The sequence below is a fragment of the Numida meleagris genome, chromosome 1 (assembly GCF_002078875.1).
Source record: "Numida meleagris isolate 19003 breed g44 Domestic line chromosome 1, NumMel1.0, whole genome shotgun sequence".
Taxonomy (NCBI): Eukaryota; Metazoa; Chordata; class Aves; order Galliformes; family Numididae; genus Numida; species Numida meleagris.
Window position 1 is genome coordinate 61,138,863 of NC_034409.1, and position 25,021 is coordinate 61,163,883.

At 46.8% G+C, this 25,021-nt stretch overlaps 1 protein-coding gene across 1 annotated transcript in view; it reads left to right on the plus strand.

Moving 5' to 3' along the window:
- Positions 1-25,021, plus strand: part of B4GALNT3 (beta-1,4-N-acetyl-galactosaminyltransferase 3) — a 59,732-nt gene that overhangs the window by 19,814 nt on the left and 14,897 nt on the right. Inside the window, exons 2-9 of the mRNA XM_021389493.1 lie at positions 15,379-15,482; positions 16,140-16,217; positions 21,510-21,605; positions 22,096-22,186; positions 23,000-23,100; positions 23,457-23,524; positions 24,082-24,160; positions 24,626-24,692. Of these exons, the coding sequence (XP_021245168.1) occupies positions 15,379-15,482; positions 16,140-16,217; positions 21,510-21,605; positions 22,096-22,186; positions 23,000-23,100; positions 23,457-23,524; positions 24,082-24,160; positions 24,626-24,692 (684 nt within the window). The remainder of the gene's footprint in view (positions 1-15,378; positions 15,483-16,139; positions 16,218-21,509; positions 21,606-22,095; positions 22,187-22,999; positions 23,101-23,456; positions 23,525-24,081; positions 24,161-24,625; positions 24,693-25,021) is intronic.

A 25,021-nucleotide genomic window follows, 5' to 3' on the forward strand; every position in this document is an offset into this window, starting at 1 on the left:
TTATGTAATGCTCTGTGGCAATTTGGTTTTGCTCTGTTCCTTCTGTCCTATGGATGTACAACCCCATACAAATTGTAGGCAGCTGTATACACAAATACACAGCTAGGCAGCTTTGACCATTGGGCAAGACCCCTGCTGTTGTTTTTTTTTAAAGAGCGAGAAATAACCTGGTTGTTTGTTTCACCTTGCAATTTGCAGCCCTATCTGTTAAAATCTTCCTTTTGATCTAAAAACTAGAGCAAGCAACTAAAAGAGAGAGAAAATATGGTATACTGAGATGCTGTCCTCTATTGCCTCTTTGACTATAATTGTGTTTTGTTTTCTTATGGGATCTGATTAAAGCCCGTACCTCCGGTTGCTGAGTAAATGTGCTCTGCTGCAGCTCCTCTCTTGTTTACAGTGTTGAAGCTGTCAGGGTTTCAATAGGAATTTAATCTTCAGTCTCAGGTTCACGAGCACTGGCATCTTTCCACGTCCTGCTCCCACCAGTCCATTCGAGTTCAGTGCTACCCCTTGTCAGACCAGGAAAGGGGAAGGACTTTTCTGTAACCAGCGTGACTTTACACTGTAAGGACGTTAGTGCTAAAAGTTCTCCCTTGCCCTCGTAGCAGGCCAGTAGGCAGTGGGGCTGCTTGATGTCCATCACACCCAGCCCTGGCTGGGGCTCTGCGATTCTGCAAGAAGGGTTTAATTAATGGTGCTTTTCTCTACCTGAGATGCTGGCAGGAGGCAGGGGCAGCCGAGGGGAGCAGCATCCTGGCTCACTCGTCATCCTGCTTAGATGGCAGCCTGGCCTGCAGTGGCTCAGCGTGGCAGTGCTGCCCCAGGCAGGCGCTTGCTCATTGCCTTGGTGGCAGGCAGATCACTTACTGCCGGAGAAGACGAGATGAAAGAGAATGGGGGTACAAGCTATCTTTTATTAATGCTATCGGGTTGCATATCTTTCCAGCATTGTAAGACTGGGACAGGGCTCGAGGCAATTGATGAAAGAGAAGAAAGAGCCCTTGGGGAAACATGAGAGGACTTGGAGGAGGGGTCCCGGGGGTATCGCTGGGAGCATTTGAATGCTACCTCAGAAGTATCTGAGGCTGGAAGTAGCTAAGAGTGAAAGGGAATGGAAGGGGAGAAGAAATGAGATGAAAAGCATGGGGAGGCCAACTGAGAAGGGACAGGAGAAGATGGTCAAGTTGTTATTACAGAGTTGGTAGAAAAAAAGCACGTTTTCCTTCAGTGATCTCTTTCCTGTTCACTACTAATTTTAGGATAGTGTTTTGCCCGTGTGTTTTTCCTGCCATTTGAGGTGTTGCCAAATGAGAGCTTACTTCTACGGAGTCCCTACTTCGCTTCTAACATAAGCAGACTCCATTGTTATGGAGAAGATGTGCAAGAGTTTCTAGGTTTAGGTATGGGACTCAACTTTAGAACCATCCTAAACATTTCTGTAAAGTTAAGTTGAAAATGATGCGTGCCCCATGTGTTTATTGTAACTGTTCTTTAACAGTCTGTAACAGGGTTAAAGTTACTAGTTGAACTCTTCATTTAAATGAGATGGCCCAAGATAGATAAATTCATGAAGGGCATCCTTCTACAAGGGTCACTTACAGCAGTGAGTGCTTTGGCAACCAGATTTCTCCAAGGGTCTGGGGCATGCTGTGTGTCTTATCTGGTTTTGTGACAATCATGTTTTTGATCATATGTGAAGACACATAAGAATGTTACTCTGACATTTCCCAATTATGCAAAGCTATAAGCATTTGAAGTCAAATCCAGTGAGGCTTACTTTGTCAGCTTCAGAGATGCAGAGATTCCTAGATGAGATATGTTTTGTTGCACTAGAAAGCTTTTTTTTTTTTTTTTTTTTAAATTTCTAATGAAGATTAGGGTGCCCAGGAGCCTGATTTTTCTGATACAACTAGCAGCAGTTCCGTAACAAGTCCATGTGAGCCTGAATGCTCAGACCCTTAGAGTCAGCCTTCTCATCCTTTCCATTTTTGGTGATGTAGAAAGTTAGATAATCAAGTCCCTCAGTACTCCTGGGAAGCAAACTTTCATGTTATTCTCATCATCAAATGGTGACTGAAAAAAAGTGGAAGAGAGCATGCTGGCATCCAGGACATTCCCAAATTTCACCAACTATGTGAACATGGCTGCATTCATGGACTAATACATTTATCATGGCAGTGGTGCAATAAAGGTTTGTACTCGTTCTGTAATTACATTTCTCAGTGTTTATCCCAATACTTCATTGCCAATGCTGTTAGAATAACTGAATTTTCAAAAGCCAAGGTTTTTCAGATGGGATGGAATCCTGGTTTTTACAGTGATGAGATGTCAAAGTCAGTGCTGAACTAACATTCTTAATACTCAGTATGGCAAAAAACATGTGATAAAGTTCAGTCAGGTAGTCCACATCCTTAAAAATGGTTAAAAGTCATGTGTGTGACCCATGTTGTGCAAGTGTCATTTGTGGTGTCAGCTAGAAGATCAAAGGCTTCAGAGTGACTTGTTGGGTTCTTCTGAACTCATGCCAACTCCATTTCTTGCAATAAGCCAGATCTTCCTCCTGGCTTAACTGTTGCTGAGGTCCAGGGTACAGCAATAAAGAAATGAACTTGACAGGAGTGAGCAATTTTATTTTAGTTTGGCAGTGTATGTGCAAGCGTATTGCATCACCACAGGGAGGTTTTGGATGGATGGATGGGTGGATGGATAAGCTCCCAGACAATAGGCTGCTTAGAATCTAATTGCATCATTTTGGCATCAATCATCCAAGTAGAACAGTGTGTCTAACAGTAGCAATTGTCTGTACTACCAAATATAATAGACAAAGTCTTAATATCCTGTAGCAAACAGGATTTACATTCTGCTCCAAGTTTTCTAAATCTTGTGAAATGCTTATGTGGTAACCTCAATATTATTCTGTGGTTGCTTTATTTGAATGAAAAGTCAGCATCTCATGAATATAGTGATAAACATAAGTAATAAACCTAGCTTAAACGACCTTTCATTATTCCTTGTATCGTTTGATCTATTCTCTTTTGTCCCTCTATTCTCATTTTTCAGTATCACAAAACCTCCTGATCACAGATTTGAAACTTGCAACAGATAGGTGAATTTCTAATGGGGAGGTGGAGTACCTGAGAGCACAGAAAGGCAGAGGAAGGTTCACAGGGATCTTGGAAACTCTAAAGTACTTAACTGTATTTCCATTTTAGGACAGGCTTTAAAAAAAACGCGTGCGTGGCTTGGCTCAAATCCCAATAGTTTCCGTTGGGACTTCTATATTGGAGGTATTTACAGGCAGAATTTTCAAAAGCATTTAAGCTGTAAACTTCTGGAGTTCAGAGTTATCAACGTATTGAGATGACTAACTGGTTTAAAATTGCTTTTTGCAATTTTAAACAGGTGCTTTTTGCCTCATGTGATGAACAGGTCGGAGTTAATTTGGAACAGGGCAAAGAGCAGGATTACAGCCTTAAACTTCAGAAGAGCAGACTGCCATGCACAGGGACCTGCCTCAGAGATTCCTGTGTGAGATAGTCCTGTGGAGCAGGGGATCCAGGAGAACTGCTTGGTTGTTCAAGGATCACCTCCTGCAAGCTCAAGAAGAGTCCATCCCAACAAGCAGGAAGTCAAGCAATGGTAGAAGAAGGCCTGCATGAGTGGACAAGATGCTCCTGAATGAGCTCAAACATAAAAAGAAAGCGTACAGAAGGTGACAGCAGGGTCTGGTCATCTAGGAAGAAATCTAGAGACACTGTCCCAGTATGCAGGCCAATCTAGATCATCACTAAAAAGTTGTTGCAACTGATGGTGTTTCATGAGGGCTGAAAGAACAGGAATGTCAAGTGGTACAAAACACAGCTGGGAGCCAGTCACTGGCGTATGCCAGGGACTGATAGTGGGGCAAATACTATTTAATGTCGTCATTAGTTACCTGGATAATAAGACAAAGTGCACTCTCAGCAAATTTGCAGACGGTATAAAACTAGGAGAAGAGGTTGATAGACCAGATGCTTGTGCTGCCAAATGGAGGGCCCTAAACAAAGCTCTGGACAAATAGGCTGTGAAGAACCTCATCAGGTTCAACAAAGGGACATACTAATAATTCCCTCCTCTCTGAGAAGAATAATCTCATGTCCCAGTACAGGCTGGGGCCATCCAGCTGGAAAGCACATTGCAGGAAAGGACCGTGGGGTCCTGGTGGATGCCAAGTTGAATGTGAATTAGAGATGTGCCTCTGCAGCAAAGACCTGCCTGATAGAAGAGGGTAAGGAATAAGGAGACAGGCTCTTCTTACTGAAATTCTGTTTAAACAATGTAAAAAAAGTTTCCATCTAAGTGTGGTCAGGCATGGGAGCAGATTGCTTAAAGAAGTTTTGGAGTCTCGGTACTTGAAGGTATTCAAAACCCGACTGGACGTGGCCCTTAGCAACCTGTTCTGGTGACCCTGCTCTGAGCAGGGTCTTGGTCTAGATGTCTTCCAGACAAGCCTTCTACCCTCAGAAGTTATGTGTTCTTGTAGTAGTATGCAGAAAAAGTGGATTAAAAGAGAAATCGGGAATGGACTGCCCTGGGCTATTTGTGGAGACTGGAAAGTCAAAGGCACACACAGTCCTCATCACCATCCCTGGAGACAGCATTAGGAACTTTTCCCATAAAACAGTACATAGCATATAAATTATACTACAGTGTGTCAAGGTACGGGAGCTGAGGTCTGATGCTCTCCCGGCAGTGCATAACCTGGATCTTTGTGAGTTAGTGTAGCCAGAGGCACAAAGGACAAATGATTAACGACTGGTCCTTTTGCTAAGTGCAGTGAAGACGCCAGCTGCTTTCACTCACCTTCAGTTTTGGCAGAACACATTAGAAATGGGGATTTTGATATATGTGGTTAAGTTGTATAAGGTGGTACACTCATACCATCCTGGAACAGAATCAGCCAGAGTCGGTGGAACTCAGTAAGAATCACACCAAGACCCTGTTGTAAAGGTCAGTAAAACTTAATGAAGAGACTGAGAACAGAGTTTGGATTAAACTCAGGTCAGGATGTAAATAACCAACGTCAGACCATATTTTCGTTGGATATTCATTCTGGAGCTAGTGCAGGAATGACTGTGTGTATTTCCTGTACGAAGTTGCACAAGAGGCAGAATGGACAGTCATTACAGCTTCATTTGTCCTTAGGTTCATTAGGCACTTGCTGGACTAGTGCTGAGTAGTAGGAACCCCTCTTCCTTGCCCTATGGAAATTTCCAGCACATTTGAAAGAAAGCAGTAATTTTGCGCTCAGTCCTTGCAAGCCACCTTAAGCAGTTGGCAGGGCAATTTTATTACTCTGGTAGAAGCCGTAGCCTGGTTAAACATTCCACTGAAATAGGATAGCGCTGTAACGCGGCAGCCTGCTCTGAGGTGCCTAACCCGGCCATCCCCTCTGGGTAATGGATCAGCCCTGGAAGCCCTCAGGAATGCCTGGGGTGCCTTGTGGGGAGCAGGCCCCCCATGCCGGCGTTTGGCTGGGCCCCTGCAGCCTGTGCTTTGCAAACTTCAGCCTAGGTTCAGCCTTTGCGTGCCTATGGGTTTGTTCTCTCTGGGGCATGGAGCAGCCTCCCAGTTCCTGCTTTCTTTGTGGTTTTTGTGAAGGGTGTGGCACAGGCTGGTTTGACACTGGGAGCAGGACATGATGTGAGATTTAGTATAGGAGGAGAAGGGACAGTATTTCAGAGACTGCTTTTCAGATTCCTTGTGTCGTAAGCTGGAGCTCTTTCCAGAGACTGTACACAACTGTGATTCTTCCCCATAGCAACCCCTGTTGTGTAAATAAAGCTGGTGAAGAAATGTGTCTGTGCCCTCAGGGAAGGCTGACAGTGTGCTTTCTGCACCAGAGGTATACAGGATTCACCATAATACATCAAACCATTAGTCCGTCTCACACGTTTGGCTGCCCTTGGCTAGCAGTCAGTATTTGGTGATTCAGAGGAAAGAGGCAACATTGCAGGTGGCTCTTCTGCTACATAGGGATGGTGCTGGTGGGTTCAGGGGCACAGACACAACAAATCCTTCGCAAAGAGAGATGGAGCTTGGCAATTAAGGCCAAATGAAGCTTTGGGCTCGGATTTGGTGTTGTCAGCATTGATGAGAAATTTCAGACATTCCTGAAGATTGTCCTGAAATTCCAGTCGCTTTTTTGCTGCTGTTTTAATCACCGCTTGGCCATTTGTAAACCTAAACCAGAAGCTGAGGTTTTGAGGTTTGGATCAGAATCAAGGAAGTAAGCTTGCCCACGGGGATTGTATCCAAGTTCCAGAGATTTCTGGAGTAATTCTAGAGCCTCATCTTAAACCCCTTAACAGAAGGTCTTACTTCAGCTGACTCAAAATTCAAGCATCAAATAGTCTCTAATCCAGGGTACCTAGAAGTCAATACCCAAACTTACCTCAACCTCTGCTCTATCAGTTCCTCTTTATTTAGATGACTTGTTTTCTGTTAATATGAGAACGAAGTCAGGCATTATTGCAGAAAGAAGTCTCACTCTGTGCTATGTTTCCTAATCTTCTAATGGTATTCCTGCTTCTTCTGTAGAATTGCTCCTGTTTTGCCTGACGGGGTGCTTCCTAATCTGCTAATGTTTCAGCACTGCAAGCTGAGCTCTCCTGCTGTGGGTGGCTGTGTGGGGCTTGGAGTATCCCTGAGGCCTGGTGGCCCACTCTCAGTGCTGTAATGGTCATAGCAGGCTTTTCCAAACAGCCTTGTGAGAAACGTTTTGTTCTCCGTGTTGGCTGTGTTCCTGGGTCCCCTTATTGTTACAGGCTCTTCCCGTTCCCATAAGCTAGAGTTACGGTTCTCTCCCTTTCGCCCACATGAGATGGTGTCTAGTTTTAATTTAGGGTCCTGTTTCTCTGGGTTTTATGTTCATCAGTATGCCTGCTTTAGTTTCCTACTTAGCATAGCTGCCCCATAAATGTTGTATTGTCCCACACTGAGAGGTCCCTCTGTCATCAGAGCTTTGTTTGGTGTCAGGGCAGGGTGTCCCATGCAGAGCACTGAGAAGACCCTCAATAGCACAGGCAAATGAAAATAAGAAAATTATAATTTGAGAATTTCTGGAATGACCTTCAGGAGGGCTGCTTTAGCGGTTTTCCTTGCCCTAAGGTCATGTCAGCCCTACCTGCAACATTCCTGGTGGATGTTTGTCCAGCCTGTTCCTTATCTTCAGTCCTCTTTTCCTTTACTCTCGCTCCTTGCCCTGGAGGTGACTGCCTCCAGTCACTTCTAAACCAGGTTGTGTAGGACAATAGTTTTGTCGCTATGTCCACAGAGATCACAGAAGCAACACACTTGAGTGGAATTGAGTTACTGTCTTCAAGGTGAATCCAGGGAAGAAAATGGCTGCAGCAATTTTGAGCAAAATGACAAATATAAATGACAACGGAGAAATAAATATGTATATATTTTCATGGAAATAGTGCACTACATTTTCTACAGCATGAAGTTTCACAGATCTTGACTGGAAATCAACTTGCAAGTGGATATTTTGGGAATGGTGCATCTACATGAAAGCAACAATCTGTTGAGTCACTAGGAAAATCCTCAGCCAGGATAGAAAAAGTAATGGGTTAGCTATATACTCTAAAGAAATTAAGGTTGACTTAAAGGATTCTTGCACAGTTGACATCCAGCTTTGCATTCTAACAGATCCTGTATAAAAAAAACCTTGGAAGGCTGTTTGAGTAGACTTAATGTGCTGTGGTGTTTGGATCAGCTGGGAAAAATGTACTTAAAGGTTCCTGAAAGCTGTATGAATTACTTTGTTGAACTTTCCTGGGCACAGTCGTGTTGTGAAAAGAAAAACAGATGGCAAAAAATGGCTGAGTGTAGACTTGCCATTTTCTTTATTTTTGCAGGTACTTCACCATGCTCAGGGGAGAGAAACCTCATACATATGTTGCTTCTTCTTCATGGCATTTATTCAGACACTTGGAATATCAAAATGCCAAATTCATTGGTGGCTAAAAGCACACAAAAGAAACATGATTCTTTTTGCAAGAAGTCCTTACTGCTGTAAAAGACAATGCTGCATGTGTGAATAAGAGCGGGCAGAAAGCCTCCCAGTCTGTCTCTGGGTGCCATGAATACGATTTGCTGCATCGAGGTGGTAACACATGGAGGCAAATACTAGCTTTAATTAACTTGTTACCACAGTAGAACCAGCCTTTGCTGCCTCCCATGTCTCTAGTCTCTACGGGCATGGCTTCACTGAAGCCTGCAGTTGAAGGGGAGAGTGCCAGGAATTGCACTTGCACTGATCATAACCAGGTGGAACATCTGCTTTTCATGCCAGTCCCCCTGAGGGCCAGAGAGGGATTTTTTAAATTATTGTTTTTGTAAAAGAAGGAACACTGTATGCAGAGCTGCGGAGTGTGAGTCAGCAGTTGAGGATGTGGTCACTGGGAGCAAGTTGATAGAAACCCATGTAGATGTTCCAGGATTAAAGGTATTTTTGTTTCAAAAATAATGTCAGGTGTTACCATGTACAAAAAAAAAAAAAAAAAAAAGCAAGAAAATGGAGTCTGCAAAGTAGAAAATTAGTTTGATCTTAAAAGCAGGAATAAGGATACAAACTTAGACTTCTATGAAAATGCCTGATTTTGTGCCCTTCTGTCAACCTGCTCGTTTTTACAAGCACTGCCAACTACTGTAGCTCAAGCAAGGTGCAAGGCAAACATCTTGATCTCCATCAGTAACCAGTTTTGAAGCAAATCCCACGCTTTAAAAACAATGGCTGGCGAAAGCCCTTCTCTGGAAGTGCAATACTGTGATGCGAATTACTCAAATACCCTTAATCTTGGTATGACCGGGAGCTGCTCTTTTTAACACAGGCTGTGGCTGCATTGAGAAATCAATTGCTGTGCATGGACAATGTAAAAAGTGAAAGTCTGTTGACTTTTGACAGGACCATCTGACAAGGAGGTAGATACGAAGTCAGTCTGTGCAGCAGGCGTCTCGGGGTGCAGCAGGACAGCTGCCACGCACCTGGAGCTTGCCAGCAGTTTATGATTTTAACTGTGCCACTATTACGGGCATAATGTTGATAACAGATATTTTATTATCTGGAAGTCTGTACATGTGTTTTGTGTGGTTAAGATGACCCGTAGATTACTGCCAAAAAGAAGCAGAATAGGAAGGGCTTCACCCCTTTGCCGTAGAGATTAGCAGTGCCAGAAACAGTCTTTATTGTATGTTCTTAACATCAGCAGTAAATGCTCTTCTTCTCAGGCCTCATTTGGGTGCATTTCACCTCCTTTCCCTGAAGTCCAAAGTACCCTCCCTCTCTCTTTCTCCCCAGCTCTAATTCTTCATGGCTCCTTAGTGCAGTTTTGCAGAGGAGAAGAGAGGAAGGTAAGGAAAGATTCACTGCCTGATCAGAGAGGTGAGGATGGGCAGGAGGGAAATCCTTCCACTGCTTAGGGCCGCTGCTGGCTGTATCACCCTGGGCCAGGAATTACAGCTGTGCAGGTGAAGCTGTGCCTCTACAGCTGGGCTCCTGGTCTGACTGCTGGCTGTGGCTGTTCTGTGGCCTGAAGGGAGCTGGCTCCTGACCCTCCTCTGCCTTCAGCATGGCAGTGAGAGAAGGAATGGTCGGAGTCAGTTCATTCTAACATACACTAGAGTCATGGAATCACAGAATACCCTGAGTTGGAAGGGACTCTTAAAGATCCTTGAGTCCAACTCCTGGCTCCCCGCAGCACCACCCAAAACTCAGACCCTATGTCTGAGAGCAGTGTCCCAGTGCCCCTTGAACTCTGGCACTTGGGGCTGTGCCCATGGCCCTGGCCTGTTCCATGCCCACCGCCCTCTGGTGCGGAACCTGTCCCTAACCCCCAGCTGCCGCTCCCCTGACACAGCTCCATGCCGTTTCCTCGGGCCCTGTCGCTGTCACAGAGAGCAGAGCTCTGCTCTGCCCCTCCGCTCCCTGTGAGGAGCAGCAGCCCGTGAGGCCTCCCCTCACCAACTCTGCTCTGGGCTGAGCAAACCCAGGGCCCTCAGCTGCTCCGCACACACCTTGTCCTCCACCAGCCACTGCTGATTGGATTCTTCCTTTCTGTAGGAAATGCTCTTCCTATACCTAGAGGGCAATAGCAGCAAGGGAGTACCTGGCGGATGAGGCTGGAGGTGAGGCTGCACGAGTGCCCTGGGTGATTACAGCTGCTCATTTCCTCCCTTGTTCCTCCAGGCAGCACTCTGCCTTTTCCTCAGTCAGCCTTTCTATACTTCTGATGTTCTGCAGCCTGATGCCAGAATTTGCAAACTCATGGACAGTAAAGCTATGCACCTTTGCAGAGCAGTGAGGAAGAAAGGCGTAATTCCTGTCTGCACAACCTGTCTCTAACTTGTGATTTATGCCTGAGGAAGGCCAGTGGTAGTATTTGCAGAATGCTGTGCTAACCAGAAATGGGAAGGTTTGCCCAGCTCCCTCTGTAACAACTGGTTTCATAACTTCTTGAATTGTTTTAACTCCAGGAGTGCTGTTCCGATCGTAATCTGAGGGCAAGGAGTTCATTGCCTATGACTTTGATTGACTTAAATAAGTAACCAGAAAGAATCTCTCATCCTGGCTCTACACTTGAGTGATATATTTTCTTTTAGTAGTTTCCCTGACCTGATCTTCACTTACCTCTGTGGCCAGAAGCCACTGGTAGTGTTTTTTTTAACTTTATCCTTGCCCCACATCTCTGTTTGTAGGAAGTCATTTTACATCTCATCTTTACACTTTGTACCCTTGGTGCTGGGGTGTGCACACATCCTCAGTAGAGCAGGAGGCTGACACTGCTTCCCTGGAGCATGACACAATGCTGCCTTGGCCAGGTGCCCAGGTTGCACAGCACAGCATGGCAGCTTGTCCCAGGGTCTCACAGGCCAGAGGCTGCAGCCTCACTGCATGTACCCTGGTATCCTGCAACTGAGTGAAAGCACTCACAGTGTGCTTCATTTGTGAGGGTGTTATAACCTGAATGGGAGCAGCTGGGGCAAGAGGTAGAGGTGAGGTTTGTGTTCAGGGGCGGAGGCTTGGTGCATATGCATGTGAGAGACTGAAAATAGCTCCAAATTATCTTCTGTGTTTGTAGAATGGCTTAGATTGGAAGGAACCTTAATGCTCACCCAGTTCCAGCCTCCTGCCATGGGCAGGGCTGCCACCCAGCAGCTCAAGCTGCCCGGGGCCCCATCCAACCTGGCTGTGAGCGCCTCCAGGAATGGGGCACCCAGAGCTTCTCTGGGCAGCCTGTGCCAGGGCCTCACTGCCATCTGAGTAAAGAATTTCCTCCTAACATCTGATCTAAATTTCCCGTCTTTTAGTTTAAAGCCATTACCCCTTGTCTTATCACCATTAGACTGTTTAAGAGTCAGTTCCTCTCCTGCTTTTAAGTAGGAATGTTATGTTCAGGCAACTTCCCCAGTATGCTTTGGACTACTGTGTTTTCAAGGCATCTAATGGTGGTATTTGGGAGTATTGGGTATGGCTCCCACCTGTCTTTTTGTCCAGAAATGATACCGGGAAAGACTTCTAATAATTATGTCCCTTGGGATGAGAGCAAATGGGAAAAATCCAGCCAGGAGGAGAAAGGAGAAATAAGGTCACACAAGAGAGGGTGAAAACCTCATGCCATGCTGGGATTTCACTGGACAGTGGGAGTAATGAAGAACAAAACCTGCCTCATACTTGCCAGTTCCTTCTTGCCCTGTCTCAGAGCAGAAGGAAAATGCTTCCAAGCAAACCAGCCCATAGACCTGCTGCTTCCTGAGGCTGCCGAGTGAAATCATTTAGCCTGGCTACAAAAAGGCATGAGAGCATCTGGACATTAATAGCATTTGCAGCAACGTAAGCATCAGTAACAACAGCAGTGATCAAATCTTATCCTTCAGAGGGAAAGCTGATCACTGGAGAGGGTCAGGGACTTCCCCCTTGCGTGGCTTCCAGTACAATCAGAGACTGATTGAAACATCAGGCACTGACTGGGGCCCCATAGAAGCAGCTGGGTAGATCTAATCTCTGAACAGAGCAGCCCTGGCCATGCTCCTGCCCTAGGCTGGTAGCTCCCGGGGTGCCTTGGTCTATTATCTCTGGCTGTGACTTTCTGCTTTTTAAACTTTTTAATTATTTTCCTCTTTTGAGACAGGCTTCAAGTGCATTGTTCTGGCAGAGTCATTGCTGTTGGGTGACATCTCCTCATTACCCTTTGCAATTCCTGCCGCTTCCTTTGCTGACTTTTAGCCTAAGCGCAGGAAAAGGCACAGCTGAGAAGAGGCCCTTGGGACCCAACCTAGAGCAAGAAACACTTTCACCTTATTTCCTCATGTAACATATCTGCTACCCCATAACTTCTGATCACGTAGCAGGCTGCCAGCATTTTCCAGTGGCATTACAGCACATTAACTGCTCTGGCTTTGCATTACTCCTTAGCTGAGCTCTTACAGGTTGTATGATGACCACTGATGGGGTTAGGAGCAGTAACTTCTTCTGGGGAAAGAAAATTTCAGTGGGTGACTGGGTTGTCAGTAGTGAGCTTGCATGGCTACTGGCTGGCTCTGTTCAGCAAGCTGGCCCGGCAGACGGTCATGTGCCTGCCTTCCCAATGGAGTGATCTTTGGGTGAACCACTGCCCTGTGTCCTTTGTGGCTGTGGGGATGTTTATGCCAGGGAGGAGAGGCAGGAGCCAGGGGTCCAGCCGCCTCTTTTGGCAAGCTGCAGCTGCATCAGTGCTGCAGGGTTGCTTTTCTGGGAGGCTTGTGGTGTGAAAAAGTAGCTTTGGAAAACAACAGCGTGCTTCACGATGTGATGGGAGCTAAATGCCCAGAGCAGAGAAAAGCAGGGTCTGGCTGCTGCATCTGTCTGGCAGACTAACCAATGCTGAGCCCAGCCCAAACTCTTCAGCTATCTACCTGGCTTCAGAACAAGCTCTTCCTAAGCTTCTGATTCTTGCCTTGACTTTTTTTTTTTTTTTTTTTGCCTTTTCCCATCCTACCCAGAACTGGTTTTGTAGAGGGGCTGGAGCGAAACCACCAAAGCTAGTAGTCCTGGCATTCCCTCCTAGTAATGCCTGAGTGTTTTGCTGAGGTAAAATCCTGGCTACTGCTTTCTTCCAGACATAGAGTCATAGAATTGTTTGAGTTTGCTGAGGCCCTTAAAGGTCATCTGGTACAACTCCCCTGCAATGAACAAGGGCACCCACAGGTAGATCAGATTGCTCAAAGCCTCTTCCATCCTGACCTTGAGTATCTCCAGGGATGGGGCATCCACCACATCTCTGGGCAACCTGTGCCAGTGCCTCACTACTCTTATCATAAAAAACTTTTTCCATATATCCAACCTAAATCTTCCTTCTTTTAGATTCTACTTGAGTTTAAATAGCCATCAAGAAGGTGCTCCAGCGGCTGGGCTTCAGTGTAGTGCTCATGGAGGGCTCAAGGATGGGCTGAATTTGTCATAGACCACACAGACTGTCCTTCTCTGCTGCTTCCAAGACAGAGCAGTGGATGTAACCACAGCTCTCTGATTTCTGGCTCTCAGGAGGATTCTTGCAAGGCAATGTCTTGAACCTTGTGCTGGGAAGAAGACTGTCACAGTGCCTTCAAACAGCAGTTGGCCTCAGCAGGTCTTCTCGTTGAAGGATACTGAAGGAGTTCAGTCTCTTTTCCTGCCTTCTGTAGCTCCCTCCCTCCTCCTAGCAAGGAAAGCCAGGTTCTTCTCCAAGGATGCCTCATGGAAATCCCCAGAGAAAAGATGATCATTCAAAGAACTGCAGCACTAGGAACTTTCTCTAAAGGGAGTGTTTATCCTATTATTTTCTGAAATTCATTTCCTACCATGTCAGTAAATTAGTCTGCCAAAGTACAAATTACCCAGCAAGGAAATCGCTACCTCCAGATTAATTTCTAGCTGTTTTTCTCTTCCCTGTTTGGCTGATACAAGCGTTGGGTAAATATTTGTACAACGCAGAATTGCCTCCCTCTCTTCTCTTTTCCAAGGGTCAGAGAAATGTCAACTGTTGGCACTTGTATCCAGCCAGGCTTCTGTGCTTGCTCCGAGGTGGGCTTCATGCCAGTTGTGCATAGGAGCTCGAGCTCAGACAAGGCCAGGAGTGATTGCAGTGGACCAGCCCAAAAGTCAGGCTGTGTTGGACAGTGTCCTCCTTCCAGCAAGCTCTATCCCCTGAAAAAAAGCGTGGTCCTCTCTCCCAGTAGAAATGAGCCTTCAAAGAAGTAAGCACTGAATTTCACATCAACTGCAAAGACTGTTCCAGCCCTGTTGCAAGCGAACCTTATGTTCAACTGCAGGACATTCAGAAACAGTGGTTTGTAGGTGCTGTAACAGGCGAAGAACTTAGCACAACCGAGGGCAAAATCTGTCAAAGGGTCATTTGTGACCTCCAGGTCCTGAAATTGTTTTGGTCTCAACAGAGTTGATCTCAAACATGTCACTTATAAATGTGTCCTCCAAAGCAGACTGACGGGGCATGGTCCTGCTGAAGCCACAACACATCTCCCATGCTGGTTGGTTGGGTACAAAGATGGATATGCTAACACAGAAACGGCAGAGGTTCCTCAGCCGTGGGACATGCTGCTCCTGCAGACCATGTCCCTGCTACTCCTGTTGCAGGAGCTGCGCAGAGGATGCAGATCTTTCATCTCAGTACTCAAACTTGCTATTTGACCTGATACCAAAACCAGATCCTGTCTCAAGGTGATTGTGGGGGGGAGGTGTCAAATACAGCTGATCTGAACCTGGAAGCTGGCTTCGCTTAAACAGGGACATCCTTAACTGAGTCACTGCTAGTACTTTATGCTTTACAGTCAAATGTCCCATCAGATGTGGTCTTTGCGGTCATTTGTTATTGCACTCAAGAAAAGATTAAAAGCTTTTGTTGTACAAATAGGTGCATAATCAGAATAATATTCTTTTGATGATTAAACTAATTAGGAATCTGTTAATTGTCATATGCTATTTTCTTTGGGATTGCTTGTTTACAGAATTGGTCTTTAGTTCGACTAATGGGATTATCTGAAGGATCTACAAAGAAGTTCTCAGTCCTATGATGATTAATGAAGTCTCCGAAATGCATTTTAGAATGATGAGGAATCTTTAGTATAACGAATTAATAAGAGTGAGGAAAGAGCTATGGAGTAAGAAAGGGCAATTTCTCTTTCTCTCCTTGTGTCAGTCTGCCAGCTCCAAGTCACGTAAACAACTCCTGGTCTCTGCTGGACTGTTCCAGAGTGTTGGAGGTCTCTCAGACCTGCAAGGGACAAGTTTATTCTGGTAAATGCTGCAGCTTCTTTTTTTAGCCTGTACTCTGACTTCTTTCTGTTCCCTCTATGCAGGATATGAAAGCTGGAGGGAACTGGCTAAGGTTCTGGCAGACCCAAACGTCCCAGGTGGAGACCTAAGCCTCCCGCTTTACTACTCCCAGAAGATGAGACACCAGGTGAGGACACTTTGACTTCTAAATATTTGTGAGTGCAAATTTTCCTTTCTGATGTTGGTCCCAAGAGGCAGCTCTCTCTTCGTGCAGAAAAGAGAGCATGCCACAGAGAAAAATCTGAGCTGACTCACAGCAGTGCTAGCATACAATGACTCCACTGTAGTCAGTTGAGTTATTTTAGATGTACTCAGATGCAGCGTTGGTGTGAAGAAGGCTGTGTATGTGGCACAGGAAGGGAGCACTGAATGATGGAAGCAGAAATGAAAGGTCACGAGAGAGGTTGTAGTGCTCCAGTGAAGTACAGCTTGTTTCTATTGCCTTAAGGAAGTGTTAGAACAGCTATTGCTTGGACCTTTTGAAACAAGGATGGGCATAAACACCCAGGGGATCATGGCCTAAGTTTTAGCTCTGTGCTAGCAGCCATTATTAAGTGCTGGTATCCCTTCCTTCAGTGTCTCACACTGGAAATCTGCTGTCAAGAAAACCAAGGAGCATTTCCATCCCCCTGTGCTTCCAATGGCCAGCCTCCCCTTTGAAGAAGCGATGGGAACTTGCTCTTTTTGTCACATGTTCTTGCAACAAGAGTTGAACCTTCTTGTGTAGGTGTCAATGCCTGGCTACTTATCAGGTCACTTCGATTTTCTTCTACTTGTATTTCAGAACCAAGAGCATCAAAGAAGTGGGAGGAATAAATCGAATTATGCAGCTATGAACAACCCTGTCCCATGGATGCCAGAGGTTGGTGCCTTTCTCCAACGTTCTGCATGAGGAAACGGTAGTTAGAGACCTTTGAAGGGAATTGGAAGGGACTCTTTGCTTGGAAATGCATTTATTTCATTCCCTATCATCCCCTTCTGGCTTAATGACACTTACAGACCCTTGTAATCATCTGGAAAGACGGGTGTGTCCAGATTCCTGATAATCTGGCATCTTCCCCAGCCACCGAGGCACCATGCACCTTCCATAATTCCCTGAGAGAAGGCAGCTTGCCGTCCTCGAAAGGTGAGGTTTATTCAGGGCCAAGTATTCAGCAAGAAAATACATGACTGTGGCATGCAGCGGTGTCATGCTATGCTTGTGCTCTGGCATTACTTGTTACCCAACCCCTGCCAATTATACGCAGAGTTCTCTCCACTTCACTGAAACTTCTGATGAGTGGAGACCTTCTCCGGTGACCCTTGAAGGCTAGGGTAAACGTTCTCTTTGTTTTCTTCATGCCTCATTTGTTCTTTCCTCCCCTGTCCGCTTATCTCACCATTCCTCTTCAGATAAGGGAGCAATGCAGCCTACTGATAATCAGAGAGACACCAGCCAGGGGGCATTTGACTAATAGAGTCAGCTCACTAAATTCCTCGAGGTGATTAGAGACCAGCAGCAATTAGAAGGGGCTGCCTCCCAGATGAGTGGTGGCACACAGACTCCCATCAGGACCAAGGCTGCTGCTGTGCACAGGGCTGACACAGTGCATTTGCTCCTTCCCCATCCCATGCCATCCCCAGAGTTTCTTGAAGGCTTTGTCTGTTGTCTCTGATTCCAACCCCTCAGTAATTTTTCAAAAGTGTGTTACAGGGTTAGAAACACGCATGCATCAGTACAGATTCAGGGATGACCTGCTGGAAAGGGGCTCTGAGGAGAAGGACCTAGGTGGAGAACAGGTTGACTGTGAGTCAACAGCATGCCTTTGCAGTTCTGCTGCAAGAAGGCTTTTGAGTCCCAGGACATACAGACAGGGGAGTGGGTTTCGTTGGCCTTGCCCCACTCCCACCCTGTATTCACCAATGCCATCTGCATGGGATGGAAAGGGATCCACAGGCACAGCTCTGTGTAGAGATGCCTGCTGCCTGTGTAACCACCCGCTGAAATTTCTCCTGGCCTGGGGATTAGGTTTTCCTGTAACTTTGCCCAAATTAATTAGCTGAGGTCTATGATCCCATTGTGTCCTCCTGGCAGCATCCCTAAGCACTTAATTGCAGCCTGATTCCTGGGGTGAGAGCAGGTGGTTCGCCTCCCACAGGTCACAGAGCTGGGCTTTGAACAGAGGTATATTCCTGACAAATGCGAATAATTAACAGGTGTGCAGGGTGTGCTGCAGCCAGCATGGCCAAAGAACGGGTCTCAATTTTCCTCTTTCGGTATCAGGAGACGAAATAGGTGGTTTGAATCTTCAGCCTTGGATACTGTGATGGGAAAATGTGTGATGTGGGAAATCTTTCAAAATGTTATATTTGCATGTAGGGGAAAGCAGAATTCAGGGGATCTCTTGCTGACTCATCTCGAGGGATCCCCACAGATACCAGTGCATCAGAGCTTGCAGCAAGTCCAGCTGCTGGCTGCTGAATGCCCCCTGCCCAGAGAACTGGCTTGGGCAAGACGAGGGACTGCAACAACTCTGTGGAGACAGACAAGGCTTATGAACTCAGCTCTAGAGTTTCAGTCCAAAGCACAATGTTGCCTTTCTTCCCTGGCTCAAGCCTGCCCTCTCTGTGCCACATTTATTATCCCCGGTGCTGCACATTCCCAGAATTGCATGCCTCTGAGATGCCAAGGCTGGCCAGGGTTAAATTAAGAAAAACCTCTCTTCTCCATCCTGCTCCAGTGCAGCTGGTTGTGCCTCTGCTGCCGCTTCTCCCTTCTTCCCTGGGGCTCCTGGCTGCAGAGGAACCACTTGGGGTATGGGGCCACCCCGCTGGGCAGTCTTGACATGGTGGGGTTTGGGCTAGGAAGAAAGATCATTGTATCATAGAACTGTAGAGTAAGAATTGTTTAAGTTAGAAGGGACCCTTAAAGGTGATCTAGTCCATCTCCCCTGCAATATACAGGGACGTCTACAGCTAGATCTACCTATGTTTTCCTTGGAAAGGCTGGTAATCCAAAATCCCTACTAGAAGGAAGTGGAAATACCAATGTCTCTTAATACAACCCCAGGGCTCCAAACTGCTGTTCATTCAGCAGCAGAGCCAGCAGCCCAGTATCACAAAGCTGCTGTGTCAGCCCCAACTCTCATATCCCTGCACTTACTACATTTCAGCTGTCCTTTCCCTTCTGCAGCAGTGTTTTTTGCTCTGCAACCACGATATTGTGCTCAGGAAGGTGTAAGCTCCTGGAGACGTGCCCGTGATGCACACACGCTGTGTTGATGGTGCCCTCAGTGCTTGACCTGTGACTCCTTAGGATCACAGTTGAGTTCTTGAAGTGCCGCTGTGTCAGAGGGGAGGAAATGAGCAACTGGGAGGTGGGGCTGGGAAGGAGGAACCCAAAGGTCAGAAAGAGCCCCTGTAGTGGCGTTACATAGCACAAACCACATAATACCACCTCCCGTTTATGGCCTAGACTTTCGGCTTCTATTCCTGGTTCTGGAATCAAATCAATCTATCCCAAATATCCAAAGCAGATGTTTTTTAAAGAGAGAAGGAAAGCTTAACTTGTTAGTTACTAGGTCCTTGCTTTTCAAACCTCTTGAAAACCAGGGCCAGGTAGATCCGAGCTGAGAAGAGAAACTTAGAAAGTCCATCGGTGTTTCTCAGGAGCTCTGTCCATGAATTGTGATTGATGGTGCCATTTATTGCTGCAATCTGGAACAAAAGCACTGGGCAGATTATTTTCTGCATGTTCCAGAGGAAACCCAAATAGCAAGCAGAGGAATTTCTCAGCTGCTTCAATGGACAGCCATGAGTTGAGCTAGAGGGACAGAGGTGATAGGGTTTCAAAACAGCTGCTGCACCAACGACTCTTGGGGGCCTGAAATTAAAGCCTAGCTCAGTTTTCACTCCCAAAGCTGCTTTGGGCAGCCAGTACGTATCTGTCAGTAACATTCTTCTCTTCCCCTTCAGAGGAAGCAGAAAGTAAAGTAGGCTGCTGTAGCAAAGGAGAAAATCTATTGCCTTAAAAAAGGCTCTGAAGCTACATGCAAGAATTGCTTGTTATTTACCAGTTACTTTTTTCTGATTGCTGTGAGCACAGGAAGGCAAAGTGATTGTGTTAGCTCCTGCCAGAAACTCCTCTCTGGTGGCTTTGTAAAGACTTTGGAGGTAGGGATGTTGGGCCAGAAGTCTGAGGGCCCATCTCTGACTGTTGGCAGAGCACTGAGCTCAGTAGTAGCTGCCTTCATTTTAAGTAGGTTGCCTGCTGCCTAATGCTGCCAGAACTCTGCAGTAAAGCACTGCGTTAAAACGGGACTGGTCCAGTTTTCCTCTGCAGATAACAAATCTGGCCACTCTTTTGGGAGTTCCCTAATACAGATCTGCGTTGGTGTTTGCGCTGTCCCATGCCAAAGGCAGCTTGGCTCTCTTGCAGTTCTGAGCCTCAGGAGCACCTTCTGGGGTCTGCCTTTGCCAGGAAAGACTGCAGCCACAGTCTGCCCACAGTGTGGGAGTGTTGTGCCATGTGTGATAGAGATCTGAGGCTGCTATCTGCAGTGCGCACATGGTTCTCTCAGAAGGAAAACAGCATCACTTCTGGACAGCAAGAGACCGACTGCCAGAAGACTTGGTTCCTGACTAGTTGTCAGCCCGGCTTCTTCCCCTCAGTTCGTGTTCCATAAGAAACAGCAATTGCCTTTGTTTGATTTGGCTGAGAAAACAGTGTATGACCCTTGGATGTGAACTTGGTGCATGGGACTGCCCAGCCATGAGGTTCCAGCTTGGTGTTTGTCACATGTGCAGTGATTGATTTGTGTTGCGGCTCCCTGCCGAGCCCCAGGTTTCTCTTGGCTCCAGCCGTTGCCCCGAGCCCTCTGTAATTCCTCCTGGGGAATTACATCCGCTTTGTCTCACTGCTTTCCTTTTGCCTGATGGGCAGAGTTTGGGCTGAGGGCTGTCAGCAGAGGGGGAGAGAAGAAGGTAGTGGGGGACGACGGGAACATCCAGACATCAGCCAAGCCCTGGCAGTGCAGGGAGAGTGGGCTGACAAGAGACCACTTGAGAACAGCAACAGTTGTGAATGTGTTTTGCCTGGCAGGCAGAGATGATTGTCACGTGCATGACTAAAGCTCACAGTTCACAAGGAGCATTACTGCATAAGCTGGTGCTGGGCCAAGTCCGCTCCACATCCTTCCTTCAAGCCCTGATTTATGACAAAAGAAAACCCCAACCTGCTATCTTGGGAGAAATAACTGCATGAAATGGTTTCTCTGCCAGAAGTGCTCAAGGTGGCTGGGCCCTCCTCCACCACTCTGTTTCAGCCCGGCTCAAGACTTCTACAGCCAAAACTAGGAGTTTGCTGCCATCTGTAGACATGTGGGTGCAGCTGAGACATTTCCAGCAGCTGCTCACCCAACCTCAGCTGGGCTCTGTAGCTCCTTATATAGGCAAGACAACTGTAGAAAACCTCCCCAATCCCAAAGCAACCTATTCCTTTCTTTAGTGTTTCCCCATCTAAGGTTGCCTGTACAGTGTCCAGCTTATTTATTCTCTGCTTTTGTATGCCAACTCTGCGAGGAAGGCTTCAGCATCTAACAGCAGTGTTGCACGCAGAGAGCTTGGGCTGTCTGGGAGGCAGCCAGCTCCTCCTTTCTGGGTGGTTATGACAAAAGAAAGTCTATTCCTCAAGAAGCAGGCCTTTCCCCACTGTCTTCCCTGAGCCTCACCTCGCAGGCAGGGTTTGAGGAGATCTGCCATCTCCCCTTCTTAGGGTGTCTCCTCTTCCATGGGTCAGGAAAGTAGCCCTGAAATGAAAAATACCTTTTTGGAGAGGACCTTCCCCTTGCAGTGTCACTGTTAGCTGGTGCTACACCACAGCATGTCCCAGGCCTCACATTACCAGTCTCTGATTTAACAACTTTGTGACAGAGCAAAATGAGCGACTCTTAGCCTTTTAGCTGAGCTCTCCTGGGCATTATCACAGCTCCCTGGTGCTGTTCAGATGACACCTGGCCCAGTCCCAGTGCTCAGCTGGTTAGATGTCACTGTTGCAGCAGCATCTTCCTTTGCACTCACAAGCTTTCTAGTGCTGGGGACCGTGGCTGAGGCTGGAATACAGGGAAGGACATGGGAAGGACACAGCAATTCATGGTCCCTCTCTTCTGCCCCCCAGTTCCAGGGTCAGGCCAACCTGCATGTGTTTGAGGACTGGTGTGGCGGTTCCACTGAGCAGCTCAGGAGGAACCTCCACTTTCCCCTCTACCCCCACGTGAGTAAGACCCCAACACTGTTTGTCCCATGGTTCCTGTCTTTGCTCCCTTTGCATCCTGTCCCCACCCCTCCATCACCTCCTCTTTCTTCCTGATCCCTCAGAAGCAGGCAGCTTTCACAGGGGTTCAGTGAACCTCTGGGAGGAAGCTCATTTTCCCCTTGCTGACCTGCCAGAGCTTGGGCACAGCATGAAGGAGCCCTGTGTTTGATGCTCTCCCTCCAAGTGCCCACCAAATGTCACATCCCATTCCCACCATCTCCAACATCCCCCATACAGCTCTCCTTTCTCCTGAGCAGCCCTTCTTCAGTTCCTCTCACATACTGCCTGCCCTTTCCCATTGCTTCCAACACACACCATGCCACATCCTCACAAAACAAACATCATACTTCCCTCTGTCCACCCACTGCAAGATTTTTGCCCCCAACTGCTTCTCCTCCTCTCTTGTTCCTATCCATCTAATTTTATTTTTTTTTATCTTCCACTTCAGACAAGAACCGTGCTGAAGAAACTGGCCGTGTCCCCAAAGTGGACCAACTATGGTCTCCGGATATTTGGCTACCTGCATCCTTTCACCGATGGTGAGGGCTCTTTGGCTCTGGGGCTGCTGTGGGGCTGCTTGTGTCCCCTCTTGGCCTGAGTGCACAGCCCCTCACGTAGGCGGCCCAGCTGGCTGTGTCCTTGGCATGGATAAAGCACATCTGCCTCTGTTGTAGGGTAGAAAGGAAAAGCACAGAAGAAAACAAGTTGGAAGTGCTAGTTAAAAAACAGTGCTGTCATGAATGCATGGCCCCATAATGTGCATGTGGGCATGAGCAACCCCTCCCTCACACACAGATAGGACTGTACATGACATTGTTTGTGTTCCTGCTGCTCCTGAGGTTCGTGAATGCTGTCTGACACCAGCTGACATCTGTGTCACCCAGCTACGTGCTTCTGCCCAGAGCAGCCCACTAACACTCACCCATCCCTGGTCCTCTGGCCCTCAGTGCCATCTCTGTAATCCTGGCTGGAGCAGCCAAACCCAAACACCTCTGTCTCCTTTCATGGCTCCGCATGCACATTCCTCCGTCCAAACACAGCTTCTCACACAGAACGTTTGCTCTGTGAGCAAAAACCAGGGAGATGTGACATAGACTTCATAGCTTTCCAGATTAGGTGTCAGGTGAAGTCAGTGCAGGAGGAGTAGGGAACCAGCTATAAGTGTTGTTTTGTTTTCAATCACTGCAGAGTTTGAGAATTCAGAGGGGTTGAAAGGGGCATGGTTAATATCCAAAGGATTAATCTGGTATCACCAGCAAAGAAGACAAAGACAGCATTTTAGAAGAGCAGACTCCATTCTGTGCACAAGTCCTCACCCCAGAACCCTACTTACTGCCACCATCTCTTAACAGGAGAGTTTCAGTTTGCCATTGCTGCAGATGACAATGCTGAGTTCTGGTTGAGTTCAGATGAAAAGACCTCTGGTCTCCAGCTGCTGGCCAGTGTGGGCAAGGTACAGTGCATTCTGCATGGCTCCTTCTGTAAAATCTGGGATGTTTCTGTGGGGATGGATACCCTCCTGTCTTCTACGCTTCCCTGGCCTAGCCAAGTTTCTTTTCCCTCCCAACTACAGGCACCACCACCACCACAGATGCCAGACAAGTATGACACAACATACCTTAAGCCAGATATATATCAGCATTGCAGCTGACAGCCCCAGGTTCATGGTTAAGGAATTTAAATCTGTCCAGAGGCTGTCACACAGACAACTTACCAGGAGGAGCAGCTCAAATTTCTTTCCTCGTTGCTCCGGCACAGTAACCAGGGAAACATTGCATCTTAACTGCAACATCTTCTGTCTCTTCTCAGACAGGGAAGGAGTGGACAGCACCGGGGGAGTTTGGAAAATTTTGGAGCCAGCAGTCAAAGGTGGTGAGGTGAGTGAGCAGAGTCTCTCACTTCCAGACACTTCTGTGCATGGCCAGGAAGTGACAGGGAAAAGGAAAAAAGAGCAGACTTGTTCTGAAGAATTTAACAATATAGAGATAGATAGAAACCACTATGGGGTCTGCCAAAGCTCAAGTGACACTTCCCCGTCTGTGCCAGTTGCTTTACCATCTTACAGCAGAAATATAGTGCTGATTTTTTCTTTCCTGGAGGAGGATCATCAGCAAATCCAGACTCCTCTTTATGAGCTGTACCCCAGGCCTCCTGCCTTGGAACTGCCCAGGTTTCCCAGAGGCCGAAAGCTGGCAGACAGGGCTGAAAGGGTATTGTTCAGAATTACCTGAGAAGGGTCTGGAGTGCTCCAGGTGCACCAGGGAAGCCACTAATCTAGCTACCAGCATCTGGATTTTCTGGGCAATCCCAGTCCTATTCACCCTGAGAATTAAGTTGTTTCATGGACGTGGTTGCTCTCCACTCACTGTCTGCCAACAAGCTAAGAAGAAATATTCCTTAATGCTGTTGGTGACAGACATGTTGTTTTTCACAGGTTGTCAGCTGCAGGCAGGTACTACTTTGAGGTGCTGCACAAGCAGGATGACAAAGGGACAGACCATGTGGAAGTAGCAGTGAGTCTATGCAAATGGCTATACTGTACATATGTATGCATATGCAAATGGAATGTGTTATGTACAATATATGTGTTCTCTTGAATCTTGGGAATTAAGTTTATAATTATTTCCCTCCCTTCCCAGGCCCCATATCCTCTTTGTATGAGATGAATTTATCAAATCCCTTCCAGAGCTCTTCCTACTTCTATGTGGGACAACTCTGGCTATGTTAGGACCATTTCGCTTGGGACAATTCTACTTTCTGCTCTCTGCTGCATCCCTTTGTCCTTTCCTGCTTTGAATGAATCCAGGGGAATCTCAATTCATTCTTAGTCTTTTGATGCTAGGTAGACTGTCATAATAAGGAGAAGAAGAAAGCTGTGGGCCCATCTAGTGAAAAAAACACCACCTTGTATCTGTTCCTTTTGTTCAGGTTTGGTTAAATGCATAACAACATTGTTCTAATGCATTTCTCTGTTCCAGTGGAAACTGAATGACCCAGATGCAAAGTTCAAAGTCATTGACTCCCAGTACCTCTCCCTTTTTGCTAGTAAGTATATTCACACAGGTTTCCTTGAGCACCTCCCCATTCCTTCAAAACTTATCATCAGTGTTTCACTGTGAATCACAGTCTATCCAGGCAAATACTCTGTGTACAGATCATTACAAGAAAAAAATAGAGACAGGTCAGGAGAGAGACCTCTGGACAGTAGCGTGTGACTCATTATTAAATACAGGAGAACTGGAAGTGGAATTAGACAATAGAGAAATGATAGAGAAGAGAGTCTGTAAGAGTGAGGGAAAGTGATATGTGAGAGTATCATGGGATGAAAGTGGCTTGTGCAGAGAGCTAGGGAAGAATGGAGGAGCCCATAATGT